Below are 25,887 nucleotides of genomic sequence, written 5' to 3'. Positions count from 1 at the left end.
TCTTTATTAGTTGTTCCTTGTTGTGGATGGCAGGGCGGTCCTTGATTGGCACCGTCTCTTTGATCTTGCCATCCTCTGGGGTAGCTTGAATCTCATGGATTGTGATGATGCCTAGCTGCTGGCACGCTGCCAATCCGAGGATGCTTGGTCCCTTGGATTTGGTCACAAAGAAAGTACACTTGACCTCTCGGCCTTTGTGTTTTCCAGAGATGGTTGTCTTCCCCAGGTGTGGGATTTTGTCCCCTCCGTAGGCTGACAAGATAGTTTTGCTCGGTGTGAGTATTCCTGCCTTGACTTCCCCAGCTTTTGTCATGTTTTCCGGGAATATCTGCTGATAATGTTCTACCGGCATGACATTGCTTTGAGCCCCTGTATCTATCTTCAATCGCAGGTTGATGTTTGTTGTCTTCTTTCCTATCTTCTTCTTGAGTTGGAAAGTTGTGTACGCTTCATTACTGTGTACATTATTCTCATGTTCCACTTCATGGACATATATGGCACCTACCGACAGTGTTTCTTCTCCTGAGGAGTACTGCTCTTCTTGCTGGTAGTGCACATGTTTCGGATTAGCCTTTCTGTAACCCCTGTATTCTTGTGGCTTGGATTTGCCCTTTGACCTGCACATTTTCCTCCAGTGGTTTGGCTTTCCACAACCATTACAAGTGGAACCATGTGCTGGGCACTTCTTCCTGTCATTAAACTCATGCTCGGTACCACAATTTCTACAGATGTTTGAACTCTGTTTCTGTGGAGGCCTGTAGCTTGCCTTTTGTTTTGAGCTTGGAGTATGCTTTTTGCTAGAGATGGCATCGACTTTTGCTTCTTTAGCTTGAGTTGAGATTGTCAGCGTTGTCATGCACTTCTCTGTAGACTCATGCTGTACGGCTTCCTTTACGGCTGCCGCAAGGGTCAGTTCATGCTTCCCTATGAGGGTCTTCTGTACCTTTTTGTATGCACATCCCCAGATCATCTGATCTAGCAGTCTCCCGTCTTTCTCTGTCTTGTCTTTGAAGTTGCATTTGTCTGCCACGTTTTTTAGCCTTGCCATATAATCACTGATGGATTCTTCGGGCCCTTGCCTCATGCTTTGGAACTCATACCTGAAAATCCTGTGATTTGTCTTAGGTTCTAAGTGTTTCTCGAACTTCTCTAGGATTTTCTTTGGATCTTTTTCCTGTTCTGGAGACAGTTCCCAGCTATTGCTGATTTCAAGCCCTTCGTCCCCTACTAGCAAGAGTAAGTAGCTCACCTTTTCCTCGTCGGTGGCGTCTTTCAGGAAGGTCTTGAATGCCAGTTCGATCCTTTGTTTGAATTTTTTAAACGTTTTGACGGGGTCATCAGCGTTCCAGTCCATTTCGGGGATCAAATTCGTCAGCATGGTTTGTTGGGCCGCCGCCATCTTGAATCCTTTGTTCTTGGTCGAGCGGGTTATTTCCTGGTTTCGCGGCTCTTCTGGGGACTTCTTCCCGTTGCACAGCTCAGGATTTCTGGTTTACCGCTGCCACCATGTTGTGTTGTGTTCCCTGACTCCTTGTAGTGCTCTGTTGACTACGATGGACGACTAGGAGACACTTGATGAGCGGACTAGGATTTAATCTAAACTTCTAGCTCTGTACATGTGACTGGTGTAGTGATACAAAAGTAGGTCATGTGATTTGACTGAGAGTGATTCGGTCCAAGGCCCCATAAAGCATGCTGGGTCGTGCCTGATGAGATTATCTGGATATGTAACAGTACCTAAAGATTTCTTGTGAACTTGCCCTAAATCCAATTCGCCCTAACAACTTACTCAGGGTGACAGACAGTGCAAAGTTTTTATAAAAATTGAAAGAAAGCAAAGATATTCTTCCACATATTACCTTACACGCTACCAAAGCCTTATGACTCTGATGAATTTTTTTTTTCTTTCCTTGGTAGATTTTAGGTAATACATTAGACAAATGGATTGACTGTTATGTATAACAGCTTATGAAGCCCTCAACATTTCATTCATAGATCATCTATCCACTACATACTCTTTTTTTTCCTCAGGAGTCTGGTGTAATTTGAATATTGTGTGTTTTTTCAATCTTTTTTTCCTTCTTATGCCATATTTCCCAGTAAGTGATGGCCTTGCGAGCAGACCCACCTACCAGGGGATCCTGGACTGTGTGCTGGCCATCTACAGGGCACGGGGATTCCCGGGGCTGTACGCAGGGGTAACACCCAACATAGCGGGGGCTGGAGCTTCATGGGGACTCTACTTCTTATTGTGAGTAATGACTTTGACTTTGGAAGTGTAGTGTATACATGCTGGAAGACAGGGAACAGATGTTTAACAGATGTAGTAAGTAGCCTGAGTACCATCCTCCGTAGTATAACTGCTTGCTCAATCCTTTCACTTGTTGACCACAGAGTCTGGACCAATGCATGTCCCTGGTTAGCAAGCAAAAATATTAAGCCAGCAGTCACTATGGAGGATGGTACTCAGGATAGGTAATGAGTGTGAGTTGTGTTGAATATAAAGGAAATAATAATGATTTTTGTTGTAGAAACTACTCTCAGGAAAATAGAATACTCTGGTCTTGCTTGCTGTCAATTGTTGTTTTTATGAATACAATGGATGTTGTCAGGATATCTTTTGAATGTCATGGGAATTGGTATAACATTCAATCCACAATAAGAGGTGAATTTTAGCCTGAGTACAATCCTCCATAGTGACCACTGTCTCAATACTAAAAGTTGTGGTTAGCAAGTGAAAGTATTGAGCCAGCGGTCACTACGGAGGATGGTACTCAGGCTAGGTGAATTTTGTTGTACTGAATATTAATATACAAATGTATTGGTTCTCATAGACATTAGAAAACATTACAGTAGTTGGGGGAAAAATCTTTATCTGCAGTTTAAGTATACAACTACAGAAAATTTAGCAGTAAACTATAAGCTAGTATGTGTAACTGCTTCTTGCACATTGAATATAATTGCAGTTTGTAACTCTTATAATGTCTCTCATGTCTACTTAGCTACAACGCCACCAAGCAGCATTGGCTGGAATGGCAGGGCATGCAGCCAAATGGTAACCTGGGACCAGGCAAACACATGGTGGCAGCAGCTAATGCAGGTCAGTTACTTACCAAGACAGAGTTCTAAATACTTACTTGCAATTTGCTGCATTACTTTTGATTTTTACATTATAGAGAAATATACAAACATATCAAGTGTGATTTTGCAAGTAAAAAGAGTGTATGTTCTGAATCAAAATTTGCAGGAAACAGAACTCAGGGTCAGGACATCTTGGTCAGAATGGGTAAAAGATAGGGCTCCTATCTTCTAGGAGTTGCCTCGTGCAAATTAAGAGGAAGGGCTAGCAACGTAGCCACTTTCAGTAGGCTCTTTCAAAAACCGGGGCTGACGTTTATTCTATTGGGGGAGGTCGTTAGTTTCAACGTTTGCAAGGCAAAATACTTTTCTAGGCAAACTCCCTTCCTCGGAAAAATCCCTTTTGTGGGGTAAGAGAGCCTCAGCCAACGTTGGAACTAGAGAATCAGCCCCCACCTCATAAAATAAAAGCCAGCTTCGCTCAAAGTTTGCGATAAAGGCTACTAGCAAGCCCTCCCTGTAAAAGTACACCTTGCTGCAGCAAGAAAACTTAATGACTTGTCAATATGTGATACTAAGGCACTCCAGAGTTGAACAACAACAACAAAGTGACCTCTTACACTTGTTTGTTTGTTTGTTTAATTGCGATCTCCATTAGTGTACATCATAAAATCATGCCACTACTCTTCCTGGAGTCATAATAATAAGAATAAATGAAATACATGAAATGCAAAAGAAACAACTTAACAACTTCAAACCCTTCTGTTCCCCAGGAGTGATCACCTTGGCCATCACTAACCCCATCTGGGTGGTGAAGACTCGGCTGTGTCTGCAGTATGAGAACGAGATGAGGAACGTGGCCGTCAGCAGGCGCTACAGGGGGATGTCTGATGCACTGGCCAAGATATGGAGACATGAGGGCATGAGGGGGATGTACAAGGTATGGGAAAATGGAGACACGAGGGCATGAGGGGGATGTACAAGGTATGGGAAAATGGAGACACGAGGGCATGAGGGGGATGTACAAGGTATGGGAAAATGGAGACATGAGGGCATGAGGGGGATGTACAAGGTATGGGAAAATGGAGACATGAGGGCATGAGGGGCATGTACAAGGTACGGGAAAATGGAGACATGAGGGCATGAGGGGGATGTACAAGGTATGGGAAAATGGAGACATGAGGGCATGAGGGGCATGTACAAGGTACGGGAAAGAAAAAAAATTATAAAGAAACGAAACAAAAATGAAGAAAACTACAGCATAGAATGGTTCATAAATAGATTTGCAGTAAGGAGAAGGGTAATCATATTGGAAGACAACTAGAATAAGTAAAATGACACCAACATTTGTGTAATACTAATATGACAAATCCTTGTTTATCTGTAGAAAAATCATGTGTCAGTGTACAGTCAAACCTACACAAGTGACCTAGAGCAACATACGGACCACCTGGCCAATGGTGACCAGTTTTTGGTGGTCCCTTAGAAATTGTTCTCTTTGACAGAAGACAAATTTAGTGTTAAGAATCCTGTCTATACTGTAGTAACCACCTGACCAGATTTGATTTTTATCTGTCCCCTGAGTGGTCTTCTTGGGCAGTTTTAACTGTATCTGGAAGTCTTAGATCGTACTTGGTATGTTTTGACTGGTATGTATAAAAGAAGAAACAATTTTCAAGAATTTTGCTCATCTATGGTTGTTCCTCTCCAGGGCTTCGTTCCAGGGCTGCTTGGTGTGTCCCATGGTGCATTACAGTTCATGTCATATGAGGAGTTGAAAACACAGTACAACTTGTACCGAGGCACACCCAGGGATAAACACTTGGTGAGTTTGTAATCCTGCTGTTTTGCCATACAAATTCTGAGGATCCGTATGTGGGGGTTCCATCCAAGGGTCAGTGCTAGCTCAGATATTTTGTAAGGGATGCATTTGTCATTTTGGGTGTTAACATAAAGCCAATGTCCTTCAATGTGTGTGAAGGAGTTTCCAGTGTGAGACTTTGCACCAAAAAGAACCCAATGCTTGGCTAAATATGTGAGCCATTGAGAAGCCGCATTGCACTTTCAGCTAAGAAAAGGTATTTTTTTCTGCTCTCTCGGCTGATATAAGTGAACTGTATGAGGTCTAAAAGATGTGTAGTTCAAATGAAGACACATCAGATGTGTTGTTAGAATCCATAGTTGTAAAATTTACGCTTTTGTTCCAACTCAAGGGAAACACTCAGCATGAATTTTTGGTCAATCTCTTCAACCTTCATCAGATGTTTCATTCATTGTGCTGACTTCCTTGTGTTGGAAGGAAGCTAAAACTTCACAACTGATAAAGATACGTCTGACCGTTTCCAAAACCATATCCAGTTGCTTGAGTAACTACTTTTTGGCGTATGATAAAGATATGTTTCTCTTGTGACTGCTTGTGCAGTACTTGTGACAGCTGTTAGGTGGCGCTCTTAATGCCACAGCCACTTGTTTGATTTGGCTACTAGATAGGAGGAGATAGAAACCAAACAATACACAATAATTGTGTTAATAATTCAAGATTTAAATCTTTATTTCCAGAACCCCTTGGAGTACCTTACAATGGCAGCACTGTCAAAGTTGTTTGCTGTTTCTACAACTTACCCGTACCAGGTTGTCAGGGCAAGATTACAGGTTAGATTATTTAGCATGTAAATATTATTCGTGTGTGCATTGTTGTTTTTAGTTAGTTAGAAGGTGTGCATGCAGAATAGTTAGGAAAAGTAAGGAATTGCTTTTCAAATTCCTCTACTATGGATAAGATTCAAGAAGATTGTTTGAATTTTGGAAAGGTGTATAAGAAAGACCTCTTCATTTTTTGTCTTGTTGGAATTTCTAACATTATTTCTGATTGGTTAGAATAGCTTGTAGTACAATGTACACAACCAATCTTTTTCACCAGACAAGTAGAAAAAACATTGATTTGCTAACCCTATGAAAATATTTGCGTACATAAGTCATCATTTTTTATTCCTTAGTATCTTAGGAATAGAAAACTTTTATTGATGTAAACTTTGTGTCTATCTTCCCCATATCTTCCTGCAGGACCAACACAACAAGTATGATGGAGTTATTGATGTAGTTAGGAAAACATGGAGGTACGTAAGCTTTTAGACATGATTTACTGGAAAATATAGTGTTTTTCACATGTGATTTATTACTTATAGTATTACAAATGGTACTATAAGCTCAATCATAATGAAATTCTTGTTTACAGATAAAATGTGACAATGTTTTGTGAGCATGAGTGTGTGTGTGTCACTGCATTTGTGTGTGTGTCACTGCATGTGTGTGTGGTGTGTGTGTCACTGCATGTGTGTGTGTCGGTGTGTCACTGCATGTGTGTGTGGTGTGTGTGTCACTGCATGTGTGTGTGTCGGTGTGTCACTGCATGTCATTGTGTGTGTGTGTGTGTGTGTCGGTGTGTGTGTGTGCATCTGTCTGTTGGAGTGTGTTTGTTTCTGTGTGTGTGTGTGTGAGTGTCCATTGTATTGACTGTGTATCTGTTTATGAAGGGAATCGTTCCCAACCTGATCCGTGTCACTCCTGTATCACGTTTGTTGTCTCTGACTGCCCTAACTGTTTCCCATGTTGTACCTACAGAGGAGAGGGTATGGGAGGGTTCTACAAGGGAATCATCCCCAACCTGATCCGTGTCACTCCTGTATCACGTTTGTTGTCTCTGACTGCCCTAACTGTTTCCCCATGTTGTACCTACAGAGGAGAGGGTATGGGAGGGTTCTACAAGGGAATCGTTCCCAACCTGATCCGTGTCACTCCTGTATCACGTTTGTTGTCTCTGACTGCCCTAACTGTTTCCCCATGTTGTACCTACAGAGGAGAGGGTATGGGAGGGTTCTACAAGGGAATCATCCCCAACCTGATCCGTGTCACTCCTGTATCACGTTTGTTGTCTCTGACTGCCCTAACTGTTTCCCCATGTTGTACCTACAGAGGAGAGGGTATGGGAGGGTTCTACAAGGGAATCGTCCCCAACCTGATCCGTGTCACCCCTGCCTGCTGTATCACGTCTGTTGTCTACGAGAACTTCATCAACTTCTTCATGAAACCCAAGGACAGCAGCTGATAATGGTGACTTACACATGTACTTTCACCATTAAGTTCTGAAATGGCACCTTTTATTTAGATGTTGAACTTGAAGTTACATATTAACACGTATGATATAACAAAACGTATTGCCATTATGTCCTGATATTTTGAATTTTGGACATCAAAAGACTCCACTATATTATACAATGTACATGTAACTGAAAGCTTATACACATAGTTGTGGAGTGTCATTACATTATACATTATTCCAGTATTAAACCATTGTACATTGTACAAGTATATGTGCATATGTACAGGCATGATGTAAAGAAAAACAGAACTGTAACTGTTGTAATTAACATGATACTAAAGTAGTAAAGAAGTACTGCAACAAAACAAAGTTTCAATTGACATATAGAGATAATAGTACAATGCTAAACTTTTCTTCCAACGCACAGACCTTTGTGTTGAAAGAAATTTTAGCATTGTACTATGACTACTTCCAACACAGATGAGTTTCCATCGTAATATTGTAGAGATAATGTATACTTATGAAAGAAAGTGAAAGTGAAAGTACTACTTAGATGTCTTTGAATGGTGTAGGTCGTATGTGGCAATAGGTGGGGCGATGATCTCTATAGTTTGTTTGCTGCAAGCTCTTTTGTACATGTGTATACAGAGAGGGAAATGCAATACACTAGTTATTTGCTATTATAGTACAAAATCATGCATCTTAGCAAATCTGAGGAAGGACAATGTTGGAGCAGTATTTTATGTACAGACATTTAGTTGCAATTTTGGGGTCAAATCAAGTTGTATATTGGTGCTTAGGTTCCTTATTCAACTGGATCATAGAAAAGGAGATGCTGGTATTGCAACAATTTCTGGTAATGTTAAGAACATTGGTGTTATACATGTACATGTATGTACATTTGTACTACTAGGTACAATGTATAAACTAGAAGTAACACAAAGTAAGACAGAAAGGGGAGATAGAAGATTTCAGACATGACATTTTTTTATTAAAAGTTTCAACTATTAAAGAAAGTCTATCCAGGAGTTTTCTAATAGATAAGTATGTTTCTGTGTTTTGAAAATTGTCCATGCAATATTTTAAAGCTGCATTAAAACCAGTGCTTGTAAAACATTGTAGTGGAATCTTGACACACACACTTAACTGTATATTAGAATTTTAAAAGATGCTAAAAAATAAGGGGACTATAGTTGATTGGGTAATGAGGGAAAACACCTGTATCCACAAGAAAAACTATAAGTTAAGGGCAGAAGTACCTACTCCAAGTTTCTGTGTTATTATGTGTAAATTGACAGAAAGGAACATATTCATTCATTCATTATTATTTTGCTAGTTTTTTTCCTCTTCTTCCCTCCAATAAACAAGGTCAATGACCTGTAGCAGGTGGCCATCACTATATATGGTTACTTGTAAAGTAGCAAACACCCTTTAATGTTTGATTGAATTATGTTTCAAAACATGAGTGGAAGGACAAACTAGGGGCTGGTCACCATGTATTATGAATGTGTTTGAGCAAGAATAACCGGAGCAGTAGTTTGCTTGCAAATGTTGTCTTTCTATTGACATTTGCTCTCATACTCACCCCACCACCATTTGCATGCAATATCATAATTGTATAGTACAGTCAGGGACATCGGCAAACCAATGCAGGAATATGGTTTGTATTAGAATATTAATTACCTTTGCCAGAATGGCTAAGGTTATGTTTTAGGCTTGTGGGTCTGTGTATCTGTCTGTGTGTGTGTTAACAGCATAACTCGAGAAGCCTTGGATGGATCCCGATGATATTTGGTAGGTGGATAGGGGTCTGGAAAACGAAGGTCAAGTTCGATAATGGGCCCCCTAGCGGCTTGCTAAGGTACTGCAGCAGAACCTCAATTTTTGATATCTCGTGTTCTGGACATGCTGTGGTTATGATTTTTGAGTGGTAGGTAGCCCTTGGGGCAGAGAGTAAGTACTTTAAGTTTGGACCCCCTAGCGGCTTGTTTGGAACTGCAGTCGCCGATTTCCTTTCAAACTTTGGACGAGAATAACTCGAGAACGTGTTGATGGATCGTCACGATTTTTGGTTTGTAGATAGCCCAAGTAACAATGTACATTATGGAATACTAATTATGCAAATCAGTAACTTATTTGCATAATTAATGAGGAAAGTTTATAAATCCACTGCATTTCATGATAGGCCTTTCAAACTTGTCACATATATAGATGAAAAAGAGTGAAATATCAATGCATATTAATTATGCAAATGACGACCTCATTTGCATAATTAATGAGAAAATATAAACGTGTTGACGGATCGTCATGATTTTTGGTATGTAGATAGCCAAAGGGAAAACTTACATGATGGAATTCTAAGTATGCAAATCGACAGCTAATTTGCATAATTAATGAGGGAAGTTTGTAAATCCACTGCATTCCTTTATAGGACTTTCAAACTTGTCACACTTGTAGCTGAGAAAGAAAGAAATATCTATACATATTAATTATGCAGATGATGATCTCATTTGCATAATTAATGGCAAAATATGAACATGTTGACGGATCGTCATGATTTTTGGTATGTAGATATCCTAAGTAAAAACTTACATAATGAGATATCAATTATATAAATTAACAGCTAATTTGCATAATTAATGCGGAAAGTTGATAAATCCACTGCATTCTGTGATAGGACTTTCAAACTTGACACATATGGAACTGAGAAAGATGGCAGAGAGTAAGAGGTGTATGTTTGGGTCCGGTAAGGTCTTTTCTTGAACTGCAGGAGCCAGTTTAGTTTCCTACTTTGAAAGAGAATAAGTCAAGAAGGGATGAAAGGATCATCATGATTTTTGGTATGCAGATAGCTTAAGTGATGCTTGATACAATTTAATATCATTATGTAAATAGGGATCTAATTTGTATAAGCAATGGCGAAATGTTATGAACCAACTCCGGGCATATGAAATAAAATGTAATGAGTAACACATTTATGTCTACAGACATCATTCTACATAACAAACCTGGTTTATTTGGCAAAGGTATGTGTTCGTGGAACTCTAGTTTGTACTGCTGATAACGGTGAGATCCAAAATTTTTACCAAGCTCACAATATATGGCTTTGTCACTTTGGGGCCAGTCTTGGCATTGCCCAAATCAGACCCATTTGTGAATCACTACAGCAAAAATATTGACTTTGCATGCTGTATTGTTTGAAATGAATACACCATTTTCCTGAGGAAGAATGACTGTAGCGGTAGTTGGGTTTCAGGTGTTTTCATTTTCACTCTGACAGGAGCCAAACAATTTTGAGACGTGACTCATGCCTTTTTCACATAGTTTCTATGGTAATGAACACCACGCTGAAAACAGAATACAAAGGTGAAAGACCTCTTTCAGGTGGAACTTTGAAACTGTTTGAACGGTGACCTCCTCAGGCAAGGAAACCAAACTTGATACTGTACAAACATGTAAATAGAGTTCTCATTTCATTATAGCGTCACAAAGTAAATGGCCTAGCCTTAAGGTCACAACAATTTTATTCTTTTGTTTCTCGGATTTCCCGACCCTGTCTTTCCCGATTTGAAAAAAAAAAAATTTCCAAATTGATGGCCACACCTGGTGTTGCTAAATTTTACTGACCCTCCTTTCTCAGATTAACTATGGGCCTCAAATTCCAGTAGCTGTACATGCCTATTTTGGATGGTACGTTTATAATTTTTCTTCAAACATTGGACTTTGCTACCAGGGACCCCCTAAATGCTGAAAGTTTAGGTTTTCCTGTCCGATCTCTTCTAACCCCGATTTTTTTTTAAGTTTTTTTTTCGACCGACCGACCGACCCAATTTTTTTCCGGAACAATCCGAGAAACAACAAATAAAATTGGTGTGGCCTTAAACATGAGCATGTCAGGGGAACTAAATCTGAGAACCCCCCCGTGAACTTTTGTTTAAGGCCAAACATATTTATATTTCTGGTATTCGGTCACTTAAGACTCTTGCGAACAATGCTATTTATGTTTTAGTAAGCAACACACATTACCTAGCCTCAGATGATTTGTCCCCTTTTGTATGTACATGCGTATCTAGGTAACCCTAGCCTCTCGTGCTTCATCTTGGTGTAAAGAGGAGTTGAGTTGAGCTTTGACTTCTCTCCAAGCAGAGGTTGAGGGGGAGGGACAGATGTTGAAAATCGCGACCACTACCTCTGCTTTGAGGAAAAGTCTTGATGCTAAGGAGCCACATTGAGCAATGGTGCACTGGTATTATTACATGACATTGAATTATCTTTTAATTATATGATTAACGTTACATTATGTATTTTTTGGAATAGGTTGAAATGGGGAAACACTTGCCTGAATTGTGAACTCAGTGATTTGAGAGAAGATGGTATCAAGTCAGTGTGGTTAGTGACCATGCATAAGTGTCACCAACACATATCGACATATTTTTGCCATACCTTCATATCACCTTTGACCATTCACAGCATCGTTTTCGTTCAGGTAAACAGTCTTTTCGTGCAAACGTTGTTTGTTGTAGGGTGTGTAAAACAGCACAGTCATGCTTGTGGTCACCGACTTCCTTAGCTTACCTTTATATACCTAGTCCCATCCTCATGCCTGAGGGTTGGGCACTATGGTAGCGTCAAGTATCACCCTCCTCCACTCCATTCTGTCTCTGGCTCAAAGTCTTAACTCCTCTTTATATACTAATGATGTTGATTTAGATATTACTTTCGCCAAATTTGGTCAAATTGGTTATGATAAAGATATATTACAGGTTTAAGTAGGTCCTTTTCGTTAAGCCTCCCATGTATGGTTTTGAATAGTCTCTACCAGACTCCGGATCGCTGGAAAAATCGTAGAAATGGAACAAATATAGGAGTAAGCCGGTCAGAGAAATATAGCCGGCTAGGGAACAGCACGTGATCCAGCGATCCGGAGTCTGGTATTAGGGACCTGACGTTATTTATTGGGGGGGGAGGGCTGGTGCAAAATAGGTTTGGTAAAAAATTTTTCAATGGCCCCCCCCTCGCCCCAAAAAATTTTTCTATGGCCCTCCCCCCGCCCCAAAAAAATTTTCAATAGCCCCCCCCCCCCAATTTTTTCCTTGCCTTTTCCATTACACACAGTCTGTCATTAAATAATATAGCAATAACAATAGCGGTAGCGTTGTTTGAACGTGACGACGATCGGGGTGTCAAGACCCGCACGTCAACAAATTACGCACGTTGGAGTCCTGCTGGGGCATATGTTATCTCCCAAAGTTTTACAACAGCCGAGTTTTCATTTTGATGACATATATACAAACATGTAGCACTTGATGTTGTTACACTCATGCTGCAACGGTTATAAGACTTACCTTGTCTGATATCACTTCTCCGATCAACGTGAAAAAAGTCTCTGGTAACGTTTAATACGCAAGATCACGAAACTGAGCGTTTCCGCCAGACCGACCGCTAGCTGTTTAATAAAGGCCGTCCAGGGATCGGAAGGCCGAAGGCCCAACCGGTCTCGGGGGTTAGGGGCATGCTATCCGAGAAATTTTGATATTTTTGACCCTCTAAAACGAAATTTCCCGCATTCTGCGAGGCAAAAAATGTGGATTTTATGCGTCCACATCAACGAAGAGAAAAGCGGGCGGGGAGGGGCGGTAATCCAAGGCGATCTTTTCCACTACACATGTACGAAATTTCCACAAAAGAAAACAAATTAATGTTGTAGTTGGAAGAGACTTGGGTACATTTTAGCGATATTGTTACGAAAACCGCTTCAAGACTGCTTCAATCTTTCCAAAACGGGAGTTATTTCGGCCAATTGCAACCAACAAACTTGCCAAAAAAATTTCACGCCACCATGATTACGTCATATGCAGCAGAGAGCCCGCTGTCACGAAAGTAAACATCGTAATGTTTTATCCCGTTGCCGTCCGTGAACCATTCCGTATACAAAGAACAGATGCACGCAGGATTGATATTTATACCAATTTTAGTTTCTATAGTTTTCTTAAACTTCGTGCGAACATGGAATCACACGACAGAGGCGGCTGCAGAAAATTAAATTTCTCCGTATGGGGAGGGCGAACTATATCAACGTAATCCTTGGGGGTCCGGGGGCATGCTCCCCCGGGAAAATTTGGAAATCTTGACTATCTGAAACGATCTTTCCTAAATTTTGATGGGCAAAATTTGCTGGCAGACTAAGCTAAGTTTAATAGCCTTTCTATTAGAACTTCACATGGTTTTGAGGGCGACGACGCCCCCAACGTATTTCCACGATTTCGAGCGCCGGGCATGGCACGAGCCGTCGCAAGGTAGGTCTGGAGAAATGTCATTCAAATGATGAAGTTTGGACCCTCTGAGACACGATTTTCTGCATTTTGAGGGATAAACTTCGCTGGTAGACTATGCTAAATGTAATGACAATTTTCTGTCAGAGGAAGAGATTTTTGATGGCGACGAGTGCCGAAGTGTTGTGTGCGCCGGAGGCGCAAGCCGTCGCAAGGGACGTCCAGAGAAAAATTGAAATCTTGACCATCTGAAACTTCATTTCCTGCATTTCAGGGGCACATTTTGCTTGTATTTATCAAGGCCCCTAAGGCAATTTTTTTTTCAATGCCCCCCCCCCCCCCTCGGCTCAAAAAATTTTTCAATGGCCCCCCCCTCGGCTCAAAAAATTTTTCAATGGCCCCCCCCCACCTATGCACCAGCCCTCCCCCCCCGGTAAATATCGTCAGGTCCCTTAAAGACTAAGGTTTTGAAGGACAGATGTCGTCCATACACTACAGAAACAATCTGAAATGTCACAGTGTGAGTCATGTTCACCATGAGTCAGCCGTTTGAAATGCTGACGTGGTCTTAAGGCGGCATCTCTCTGGACGGGTACATTGGCGGTACGTTGGCGTTTGACACCGGTAACGTACTGTTAAGCAGGCGCCGCCCTGGTACTAACAAAGGTCCGATGGGAAAAATAGATGCAAAGTCACCCTGAAAGGGAACCGACTATACAGTTTCAGCGGTTTCTACATTGTCCACCTTGATATGTGACAAAACAAGTCAACCAACGCGTAACCGTGCGCAATTGTCGTCAATGTTTGCTCTTAATTAACTTGTCACCTTTTGAGAGTGAACGCCACGCTCCATCTTCACTGTATTGGTAGCATTGCAGATATTTCCGACATTGGGCAAATGATTCGGCAAATGACATTTACAGAACGTGAGTCTTCAAATAGTTGTCTCTAATTTGGTGTGACAGGAAATTAATCATGGGTGGAAGAAATGAAAAAGTTGTACTATTTGAGTCTGCTGCAGTGCCAAGGTCACACTACTATTTGAGTTAGTAGGTTGTCCTCAACTTTAGTTCTATGTTTTTGTCTAAAACATTCTCCTGCAAAATGTACATTTTTGTCGATACCCGTTAAATGAATGTTTGCATTTTTCTTCTTCTGAGAAACTGTTAAGGAAATGAATAAGATTTACCCATGACACCACGAAATAATAATACTTTCTGAAAATAGTGTCTATAGGTTGATACAACATTAGTAATATATAAACAGCCTTCTAGAGTGTTCGCCTTGGGTTAACGGATTTGGGATCAGGTGTTTTCACACATGGCTTCGATCTCTTTGGAAACCAATGTAAACAGTCGGCTGCAGTATACCTTGAAACAGCCCCCAAGAGTGTTCGCCTTTGGTCAACGTCGGATCAGGTGTTTTCACACTTTGCCTGTTTGAACCCAAATGCATAATTATGTAAACAGCCGGCTGCAGTATACCTTAGACGTAGACCTATTTAGGCACTCTGACCTTTTGACATGGTTCACAGCACATGGTGCCAAAACACGCCTACAGTAAAGTTTCGTCTTACAATGTCATTATTCTTGTCAGCTTGGTGCAACGCTACATACATTATACCTGTACAGCGTCATCTAATTATAGATACCGTTAAAGACGTTGGTGTCATTGACCACAGTGTGAAAACTGCTTCTTTTTAAACACATTTGATGATTGTATGTAGAGCTATATAGTGATTCGTTCCTTAGGACATTAGTTGGGCTATTTATTCATTAGGAAATGTGTCAAGTTGGGCTAAATTTATCAAACGACAGATCAAAGTAATTTGAAGATTATACCTATTAAAGAACAATGCACTGGGTTTGTGATTTCTGTGTGTTACAAAGCGTCAAAGAAAACTGTCTGATCTTCTTATTTCGGAAAAAAAAACTTATGTCATTTCGTCAGAATCAATTTGGTTCTTTTGGTTGTTGTTTAGGTAGGGCAGGTTGACGCAAAAAATACGCAAAACGACCGATCCTCCATTAACACAATGCAACCGGGATTGTATGACGGTTTCAACGAAAGGAAGTTTATTGGGTAAATATAAAGCAACGACAAACGCCTTCTCCGCTTCAACGTCCTCTCGCCCACACTATTTCAACCGCCAGTTAAGGAAACTAGATAGGACCCTCGTGTAACTCAACCAGCCATAATATGGACAGCTATGGAATTGGACTGCCACGTACTGCAAGCGAGAGAATAAATCTGGCAATGATAGATTCAAAAGGCCGAAATAACGGGAAAATTGTCTAATACTGGCGTTTGCTCATACCTGCACAAAAAAGAGATGATAAATTGGACAAAGGCGTATTATCATGATTATCTATCTAGTCTACGTGTTCCAGGCATTTTATAACTTACTTTGTAATTCTAATATCATTTACAGTTGCTATTTTTTCATTTACCGGGTTACCAATAAACGGCGGAAAGTCACGAACAATTTTTGCATGTGTTATATGTAACCAAGTGGCAAATGTTACCGTTTCGTCCCCTGCTTCTTGTCCTGCTTGTTATTGTTGTTGTTGTTGTACATGTTGTTGTTTTGTTTCGGGAACACACGTCTTAGAATACTGGAGCTAAGACAATTTAATAAGCCTGATTAAATCAAACTTATAGCGGCCCTCCCAACGTCCATCCGAAACCCTTCTGTAGTGAGGGGTCATATACAGTCCTGGACATCGGTGTTTGCGTTACATACTAAGTTTGAATGTGCTACATTGACAGCAAAGAAGATGATACACTTATGGATTTGCTGGAAGAAAATTTAATGAAAATAATACCGTGTTACATGAAGAATTTCACAACACAGAGGGTATTTGGTAGGTGCATACTATTGTAACATACTTGAATCACATGTTTCAATCTGAAATCACACAGTCAACATATGCTAAAGTTTCTTAATTAACACTCTTTTGTCTATTGCTAAATAAGATATGGACGTATCCGATACAACTGCATTCACTATGGGTTCATGTATGACATTTTATAAGTGAATTACCATACATAAATATTGTGACCATATTTTAGTTTTACAAAACTGGTGCTAAATTCACTTAGTGCAATACATTCCACACTCAGAGCTCAACATATAACGATGAGTCGACAATTAATCACACATCAACGTACATCGGAAAGCTCATATATGTATGTAGTGCCGTTCTTCACAGAATTTATTTTTTTCTTAAAGTGTGATTCAGACATATTCTTATTGTTTCAAAAGTTCAAAGTAATATTGATTGTCTTAGTTGTTGTGTAGGCAAAACAACTGGCGTTTCCTTTGAAAGATGAAGCCTGGCTTCTCTTGTAAATGTACATAAAGGGGGAGCTGACATCCATGGTATAGCTGCAACAAAAGAGCTAAATAACTTTTCTGTGTGGCAATATATAGATCTACCAATACATGTGTAAGAATATTGTGCACTCTGAATTGCAACAAAAAACACTAAATTTAATGCCCAGGGACTCAGTTTTGGTTTGGTGGAAAAGTACTGTAAATGCATTTAAATTCGCGGGGATTTAATTTCGCGGTAGCGGGTAAAAGGACTTTTCGCGGTAGATTTAAGTTCGCGGTGAAGTGGACACCGCGAAAGCCGCGAACATTAATCCACCGCGAACATTTCTGCATTTACAGTATTGTTTGCTTAGATTTAGTGTTCTTGAATGTAAGTTCATCTGTGACGGTACTTAACATAATGATACGATTTTTAAGACTTTATATCCGTACACAAAAAATAAAGCGCTTACCAACAAGCTTTCGATCAGTCCTCTGATCCTTCTCAAGTTGTAATGACCCAAGACCTAAGTCGCACTTCCGGAACGGAAGTGTGACGTCAGTAAAGGGTCAAAGGTGCTTGACAGTCGGTATCGGCCCCCGTCTCGGTTGAGGGAAGGCTGGTGGGCTCTGATGTAAATGGCCTCTTTCACTCCCCTGAGAAAGTAATCCTGTTCGGAATCAAGTATCTCCACCTTGTCGAAATCCACAGAGTGTCCCGGAGATTCTATGTGAATGTGTTGTGCCACCTCCGATGTTTTGACTGAGCTGGGCCGTCTATGCTCTAGAAACCTGGTTCTGAGAGCGCGGCTAGTTTCACCTACGTAGGACTCCTGACAAGGGCCACGGATGTTTTGGCCTTGGCAAGGAATGTGGTAAATGACACCACACTTATCAGCCACACTATCTTAGATTTAGTGTTGTTGCAGGAAATGTCTATGAAGACTACAAAATCTAATCTAACAATTCGCGGTAAACTTATACATGTACTTTTGTGCAATATTTTAGTACATTTAAGTTACTCTGATGTACAGTTAGTGTTGTTACTTTATTCAATTAGATTGTTCGGCATGAAAACAATATGGACACGATAAATAATAATTGCTTTTTTTACTCAACTTAAAAGCCTCAGACATACCTTTAGTTGTCTTAGATGAACTGGGTTTAAAACGTAGTGTCTTTATGTTCCCGGTTCTTCTTGAGGGTATCTGGATGGACGAAGTTAAACGTAGAGATTTTCTTTTCATCATTAATACTTTTGTAAAACCCTTCAATCCAGTATGTTTTCTCGTCATATTCATCATTAAAGGGACCGCTCCACCGCGTCTTTTTCTCGTAGACCTTTCCACTTTTGTTTCCTCTCAAAGCATTCTCGAATGCCTCGTTACACTTTTCCGCCAACCTCTCTTTTGTCCAAATCGCTGGGTTGTACACGGTTTTGATCTGAGGCTTATGTTTGAATTTGAGTTCACCGAGTCCCTGTTCTGTAGGGCATTCTACATATCGTAGCATTCTTTGACTTTGATTTGTCTTCGTATATGGAAAATATTCGAATCTGACCATGCCAGTGCAAGGTTCGTCATTCTTTATAAGCTTCTCGTGTCTGTAATCCTGGCAACGTTCACAAGCCAAATCATGGCGCTTACACCGCGGAGAAGGAGGACAAAATGTCTGATTTGGTGTCGGTAACTCCTTCCTGCATGACATCTGAAATTGGTAAACTCCATGGGGAAGTCCATCGCTCGGTAATTTGTCGATCGAAGCCACAACCACGCCACTTGCTACGGCATGAAGGAAGCAGTCAAGATCATGACAGCCAGAAAATTTCGGAACATACTGTTTTATTCGAAGATCGCAGTTGTGCTTGAACGCATCAGGAACTCCACCCTCACTTTTGATAAAATGTCGGAATAGATGTTCAGGGTAGGGACTCTCGCCGGTAGCTGGGTTTGCGTTGTTGGTGTTGCTCTCGTCCATTGGTTCTTCCTCGTCGTCCACTGGTTCTTCCTCCATTGGAAGTTCCTCGTTTTCCTGAGCCTCGGCACGGGCACCAGCCCCACCACCAGTTGCTAGCGTAAACGAACCGTTCCTAGACAGGGTTGATTTTGATTTCCTTTGCTTAGGCATATCTTTTTCTATATGATGTATCAATTCAGCTGCAAAACAATGTTCACAACAATCGTCAAGGCGCATTCAATATTTTGCCTGCGTTGCCTCGTATCCGCGCTCTCACCCTGTGCGGAGTTGCAAACCTGGGCTTGACAACAAGCCAATGACGTGTCCCTATTGACGCACGGTGCTGTTTAGTCAATAACCGTTACTCCCCAAAGTGGTTCAACTTACAAGTCGATAAGATATACATGGTGTACCACGCTGGTAGGGAGTACCAGCGACATGAAAAACAGCGTAACCGTTGCAACAAAATCCCCGTGTTACCTGTAAGGCGGTAAACACCGGCAGGTGTACACAGGCTGGGTCCGCCATTTTGATTTTGTAAAACGTCTCAAAGAACAGGTTTGGAGAAATACAGGATGGATGAGGAACCAGAGTGGTTAAAGAAGTTCCAATGCAGCTGGGAGGACGACAGGCTGACAGGGCTGGCGGACATACTTCCTGGGGCTATGGAAGATTACCTTAGTTCGATAGGAAAAGACGACTGGGAATCCATACTGGGCCAAATACAAGATCGGGAAGACCACTGCATTCTTACAGACACAGGTGTGTCGTTCAGAATGAGGCAAGAACAGGGGAAAAATGTTGAGTATATGGTATTTTGCGCTGGACCAGATGAAAAGGATGACGTTAAATCCCGTTACGTTCATGAGTTCCTTCGCAGGGCACTAGAGCAACGCACTAAGGATAAACTGTCTTTCGTCGGAGGACAAGACAAGTTCCTTAAATTCTCAGAAAGTCGTCAAAGCGGAAAGGCAGATTTGAAAGGTATGTACTCCTCAATTATAATGTTAGGTTAGTGAAACACAGTTTGGGAGTTATCTATGCCATATTGGCGCCGGAATTACACTGCCCTGATCCTGATTTTTTTATAGCTTCATTTTGTGATTATCATTGTGTGTTATGTCTTTCCTTTTCAAGGTATTTTGTTTAGAATTTAGAATTCCCTATGTTGCCCGTTAAAATTAAGACTTACGAGTAAGTTCAAGCATGATAATAATTTAACTTGGTATGCTATCAGAAGGCCGTCTTGAGTGGACAAATGACACCAAATGACACGACAATATTCCAAAATGCGCAGCACAAAACGTAATTGAAGTTAATGGTTTGAATCAATGTACACGTTTGATTTAAGATATATAATGGATATATATCATAGAAGGAATGATAAAAATGTCCAGTTTTGTATATTGAAATAATGTATAGTAAAATTACAATTCTATAAACTGTTTTCTGTACTTGTATGACGGTTGTAACTTTAATATAGGGCATGTCTACGAGTAGAGATGGCCGTTTTAGGACGCCTTACAGTTTTTCTAGCTTTCTACTTGACCTGATTTGAGAAAGCTGACATTGTTTCTAAATGTCCCTACCTACCTGCTTTTATCTAAACGATATTGCCAAATATTCGCGATGGTCCTTATAGAAAAATGTGTAAAGCTAAGACATATTATGGCTGGATAACTTAAAATAACTAATATCCAATCTGTGTTATAACAAAGAAAAAAAAAGCCCATATAGCCCTGATAAAAAAAGATTACATATCTCAGAACTAGGGGTGGCTACCGGTACCGGACCTAAAAAAATTCGGTGGACCGGATGTTGGGCCTATTGGAAAATGGACAGATTACATGATCAGGTATTCACACATTCCGGGGCTTATCGGTCGACGAAAATAACAAGAGTGGAGTAGAGTAGTGTCTATAGTCATTTCTACCAAGTTTTACAGTCAATAGTACGGAGGAAGTTAGCCTTGTAGAATTTGAAAACGCCAGTGAGATTCGAATACTCCACGAAAAATATTTCTTTGTTGCGAAATGGACCACTGTTTTGAGTATCGTCCATTCACATGTTCTCACATAATGAATCAGGTGGAGGTTCAGGTCCAAACCTGAACCTGATCCTCTGTAGCCTGAACTGGACCTGGACCTGAATTTTTTGTACCGGTGTCACAGCGATCTCGGCGCCACACAACACCCCACCCCACCCCGTGATCCACCCCCCCCCCCCGGTGTGTGTGTGTGAGTAGACACGACTCCCTCAGCTTTGTTTTCGAAACGTCAGTGCATCACTCGGGTAACTTACGGCCTGTGATTCGATGGAGCTCGCCGGGGAGAGAAAAGGGCGCGGCCCTGCAAGGTGATGGTACCAAACATGAAATTCCAACCACTCCGTGACAGCAGTTGACCCCAAGGGTTTTCAGAATAGGGTTGAGTAAAACCGTTTTTCTCATTGGACCGGTCCGGAAGAACCGGACCTAAAAAATTATTGGACCGGATGTTGGACCTATTGAAAAATAAATAGATTATATGATTTGGCATGCACACCTTTTGGGGCTTACTGGTCGAAGAAAATTACAAGGGCGTTTATCGTATATTATCATTCACAAGTTATCACATGCCGAATCAGGTCCAGGTTTGGGTCCGGACCTGGACCTAATCCTCTGGACCGAACCGGATCTGTACCTGAGATTTCTGTACCGGGCTGCACCTCCATTTCAGAACTGTCTAATGTCATAATGTAACGTTACATTGCGAAAACGGGAACTCACTATGTACAATGTACATTGGGTACACTAACTATTTTTGTTAAGACGTCTAGATGCTAACCGTATTAGGTATTGATGAAGTATTCAGCAAATATTGACACAATTCGATGTGATTAACAAAAGGAGGCCCCGTGGAACGTGGAACCACGTTCGAACGGTCGACCGCCCCGCACCCCGACCCCCATGGTGAAATGGCGGGAAAACATACGTCATGTCGTCTACCGGGATTTGAACAGCGCTTTTACGGATCAAGTATACGTCTTTACGGGCCCAAGCCCAAGCCAAATCAGCATTCAGCTGCTGATAAAAATATAACAGCTATGACGAAGTTAGGTTAAAGATTAAAATCGACCAAGGCTTTTTTGTTCACTACTCTGTTACTGAAGGGCAACCTCCAGCTACAGAGTCTTGTGAATGGTTTTTGCGTTGAGTGTTCACACCTATGATCACCTATATCTCTATGTTCCGTTTGCCGCATTCGTATGAGGTTTGGCACGTCGCCTGTACTCCGTTTTGAAATGATGCACTTTCATGTCTTTTCGCCTTTATGTATTGTCTAATGATTTCAGAAATCACCCCTACATTTTCGGTATTGTGGAACGGGCAATGTTGTTTCGGCGTTTGGTACATGGTGATCGGTTTATCTCAAAGCAGATGGATTATGTTATTTCTCGCCGTAGTGGTATCCTTAAACAGATGTCTTTTTGTCCTGGAACAGTTGGCGTCGTAGAGCAGCTGTTTTGGTGTTTCCCCCACAATTTATCTACTTGTGCGTTTGGTGACCTGGTGTCTTATATTTCTTTTCTGCTGTTAGATGTTTCATGGTCCGCCTTGAGTTACGCTGAGGTTGTGTTGGTATGTACTTAACTTGTTATTTATCTGGTATAAATTTTCCCCTTCAACATACATGTACGTGAGGTACCATTTAGGTATTGGTTGATGGACATTTTGTGCCTTATTACATGTGTTTAAGATGTGTTTGTATCGTGTAGTGTGTTTCTTGTATTGTGTTAGGTATGACAATTGCGATTTTACCCGGCACGTAATAGCCAAGCATCGAATATTCGGTTCTACTTCCGGGGTTTTCTAAAACGGCTCAGATCATAAAGAACGCGTTGTTCTCTGAAGACACGGCGCACGTCAGGGCACAGCTTGAGGCCGTTGCATGGATGTAAACAACTGTCTGTGGTGCAACAAAGAGACCTTAGACTTGTATAATGTTTATACTTTTTCATATCTACAGGATTTTTCCAGCACAACTATGTACACATTTTGCGCGTTACAAAATGACATCTGGCACTATGGTTTTTGAAACTTTAGCAATTTTTGTCCAGTCTACTTGTCCTTGTCTGTTTTACAATTCACCTAGATCCGATTATCTAATGCCACAGTGTGATAGTCCATTTCATTGCCTTTACAATGATACCAAAGTTTCCTGGTTAATTTCAGGAGCAACGAGTTTACACCAGAAAACCTGCGACAACACGTTGGGCGACCTCGTTCCACGGTAGAACGTACGGGGCGCAGCGTCTTCAACAGAGTGAACATTTTTATATGCCAGTACTATGCTAGTAACCAATAGCGTCGACAATAAATTATACATCAAATGAAAGCTAAGGTTTCCGCGAACCAACACAGAAATTTCAAGAGGGATAGAGAACTCGTCATGACTGTAACGCCGTTACAAAGATGACAGCCAAGTTCTATAACCACACAATGAGATACACCGAGGAGAGCACACCGATTTTCAAGAATTTTCATCAACGTTTTATGCTTGCTAAAAGCCAACAAACTTCCCGTAAAGTGTACGATGTTCATGGAACGATTTTTCAAAGTGTAACTCAACAAACACCAATGATTTGACCATGATGAGACGCGCTGAATCCTGCGCTTTCAGCATGCCAAATTTCATGGACCTGTAGTCAACCAACTTTATGCTATGAGTACTTAACTAAAGGCTAGTTTCACGGGAGAGGCGCGTGGCGTCGTTTTCGCTGTTTTGTAAAATAAGCGTGTTCTAGAGCATTGGCCCTTCGACTATTTGCTTTAGCTGTTGTTAACGTTATAATCGATGTAATAATTTCAGAAAGCACCCCTATGTTTTCGTAGGTTGGAACAGGCATCGTGGTTTCGGCGTGATATCAGGTTATCCCGAAGCATATAGGGATTATATTTGTGCTTTGGGGCGGGGCTTAGTATTTTAAGGGGAGGAGTCTGCCCAACGTGCTTTTTCCCTGCAGCCCCGCCATCTTTGTTTTTAGGGGCCCTGGGATGAGAAAGAATCTGCATAATTCTCGCTCAGTAAAATACATTTTACGCTTATCTTGAATCATTTACAAACTTAGAGTTGATATTGGATAAATAGAAGGACGCTTAGTACGAATTTCTACAACAATGATACTCATATATCAAAGTCTGGATAAAAGACGGCTTTATCCAGAGCCATGCCCAGGCACAGTCCTGGATAATCCACGTGTATCTAGAACCGTTCCTGGGGCAAAAGCACGTTTTGGGACACACGGGGACTGTCCAGGACCGTGAACAATATCCCTATTGTACACTTGTTGACACCTACGTTTGCCCCGTTTAGACCGTTTTTTGATACCAGGGCTTAAGGGTCCTTAAGGGGTCAAGGGCTCAAGGACCCCCTAATCCAAGAGGCCTACAGCTGTGCCATCTCCAACAGATACAGCGCCCTAGCGATGGATGCCACGACGGACTGGCAGCTCTTTAAAGAAGAAGTCCTCAAAACGACTGAGGAAACAGTTGGCAAGAGCAGACCCTCACCCAAGCAACCCTGGATCTCGCCTGAGACTCTCGACATCATTGACTCACGCCGTGCTGCACGCTTACGGAGTATCGTCGGCTCAATGGAATGCGCAACATAGCTATTCGCCAGTACCGTGAGATGTACTGGACGGATCAAGCTGCTAAGCTGGAAGCCGCAGCAGAGCGGAATGACCAGCGACAAGTGTACCGGCTCCTTCGTCAAGCCAAGGCTGGCCCCCGACAACGCAGTTTCCTCATCAAAGACAGCGTCGGTAACATCATCTCTACAGAGTCCGACTGTATCCACAGATGGAAGGAACATTTCAGGTCATATAACTACTCTAGTGTTGTATGAATAGGAATGCATGTCAATGTTACTATTATGCTTTGTAACTCATTCTGAATTTACCGTTAACCGTTAGCGGGCCTCCTCAATTTATCGTTAAGCGTTACCGGGCCCCCTGAATTCACCGTTAAGCGTTACCAAGCCCCCCCCCCCCCCATGCAGACCCTCTTTCAGCCAGCTGCTTAACCACCCTGCAGTACCTGAGGACCCTACACTCTCCGAAGCAGCTAGTGCGACTGATGCCACAAACGTAGACTGTCCCGTAACTCCTGTTACTTCGGACGAGGTGAAGGCCGCTCTGGGCAAACTGAAGAATGGGAAAACCCCTGGGATCTGCAATATAACGGCTGAGATGCTGAAGGCAGGAGGGGATCACATGATTCAGTGGCTTACTCAGATAGTGAACCATGTGTGGGTCCTGGAGACACTCCCTGATGACTGGAGACGAGGGATCATCCTGCCCTTCTGGAAAAGGAAGGGAGACCAGCTGGTGTGCAGCAACCACAGAGGCATCATCCTACTCTCCATTCCAGGCAAGCTGTTCACCCGTATCCTCCTCACCAGAGCCATCCCCGCCATCAGGAGCAGGCGGCGCCCACAACAGGCAGGCTTTATGCCAAACCGTTCCACCATCGACCACATCTCTACACTCCGTCTGGCTATTGAGAAGGCCCGGGAGTTCAGAAAGGACCGCCACCTCTACATCGCCTTCATCGACCTCCGAGCGGCGTTCGACACGGTACACCACGCCTCCCTATGGAAAATCCTGAGACTACTTCGAGCACCTCAGAAGACAATTTCCCTCTTCCAGCAGCTGTACAACTCCGCGGAGAGCTGCGTCAGAGTGAACGGGAAAGAGTCCAAGACTCCAAGTGGTTCTCCATCAACAGTGGGGTCAGACAAGGATGCGTGGCTGCACCGGATCTTTTCAACTGCGTCATCGACTACCTGATGTCCAGGGTCTGTGAGCGTGTCCCTGGGGTATCTTTCGGACAGTACAACCTAGCGGACATAGAGTATGCCGACGACACTTCCCTGCTTGCCGATGACTTTGCATGATGCACAAAATGACCAATAAGCTGGTGGACTGATAAGTATCTAATACCAGCTCAAAAAACAACAAGAAACAGCCATGACTTCAAGTACCAGAGTTTCCAAGATAGGATTGATGTGTTCAAAAATTCGTATTTTCCCAGAACTATCGCGGATTGGAATTTGTTATCACCAAGCACAGTAGGAGCATCTTCTCTGGATAGTTTTAAAGACGCTTGCAGATAGATGTGCAAG

The 25,887-nt window shown here is 41.8% G+C and overlaps 2 protein-coding genes across 2 annotated transcripts in view; one reads left to right on the top strand and one right to left on the bottom strand.

Annotated features, from left to right (window-relative positions):
* The window catches only part of LOC118408937 (mitochondrial folate transporter/carrier-like), a 12,434-nt gene extending 4,143 nt beyond the window's left edge, over positions 1-8,291 (top strand). Inside the window, exons 2-8 of the mRNA XM_035809805.1 lie at positions 2,101-2,251; positions 3,003-3,100; positions 3,852-4,018; positions 4,790-4,903; positions 5,638-5,730; positions 6,142-6,194; positions 7,051-8,291. Coding sequence (XP_035665698.1) covers positions 2,101-2,251; positions 3,003-3,100; positions 3,852-4,018; positions 4,790-4,903; positions 5,638-5,730; positions 6,142-6,194; positions 7,051-7,183 — 809 coding nt within the window. The 3' untranslated portion in view covers positions 7,184-8,291. The remainder of the gene's footprint in view (positions 1-2,100; positions 2,252-3,002; positions 3,101-3,851; positions 4,019-4,789; positions 4,904-5,637; positions 5,731-6,141; positions 6,195-7,050) is intronic.
* A 7,967-nt stretch (positions 8,292-16,258) lies between these two features.
* LOC118408920 lies at positions 16,259-19,006 on the bottom strand. Its single transcript, XM_035809776.1, has 2 exons — positions 17,904-19,006; positions 16,259-16,837 (listed from the first exon to the last, which is right to left on the bottom strand). Exon 1 carries the CDS (start codon positions 18,956-18,958, stop codon positions 17,930-17,932), a length of 1,029 nt encoding a protein of 342 aa, XP_035665669.1. The 5' UTR covers positions 18,959-19,006; the 3' UTR covers positions 16,259-16,837; positions 17,904-17,929.
* Positions 19,007-25,887: the final 6,881 nt, after the last annotated feature.

Source organism: Branchiostoma floridae, unplaced genomic scaffold, assembly GCF_000003815.2.
Source record: "Branchiostoma floridae strain S238N-H82 unplaced genomic scaffold, Bfl_VNyyK Sc7u5tJ_517, whole genome shotgun sequence".
In the NCBI taxonomy this organism is placed as follows: domain Eukaryota; kingdom Metazoa; phylum Chordata; class Leptocardii; order Amphioxiformes; family Branchiostomatidae; genus Branchiostoma; species Branchiostoma floridae.
The sequence above is the reverse complement of the archived record's forward strand: the minus strand, read 5'-3'. Positions and strand labels throughout refer to the sequence as shown.

Bases quoted from the DNA above. Each gene is read 5' to 3' on its own strand.
- LOC118408920 (XM_035809776.1), bottom strand. From the start codon at position 18,958: ATGCGCCTTGACGATTGTTGTGAACATTGTTTTGCAGCTGAATTGATA.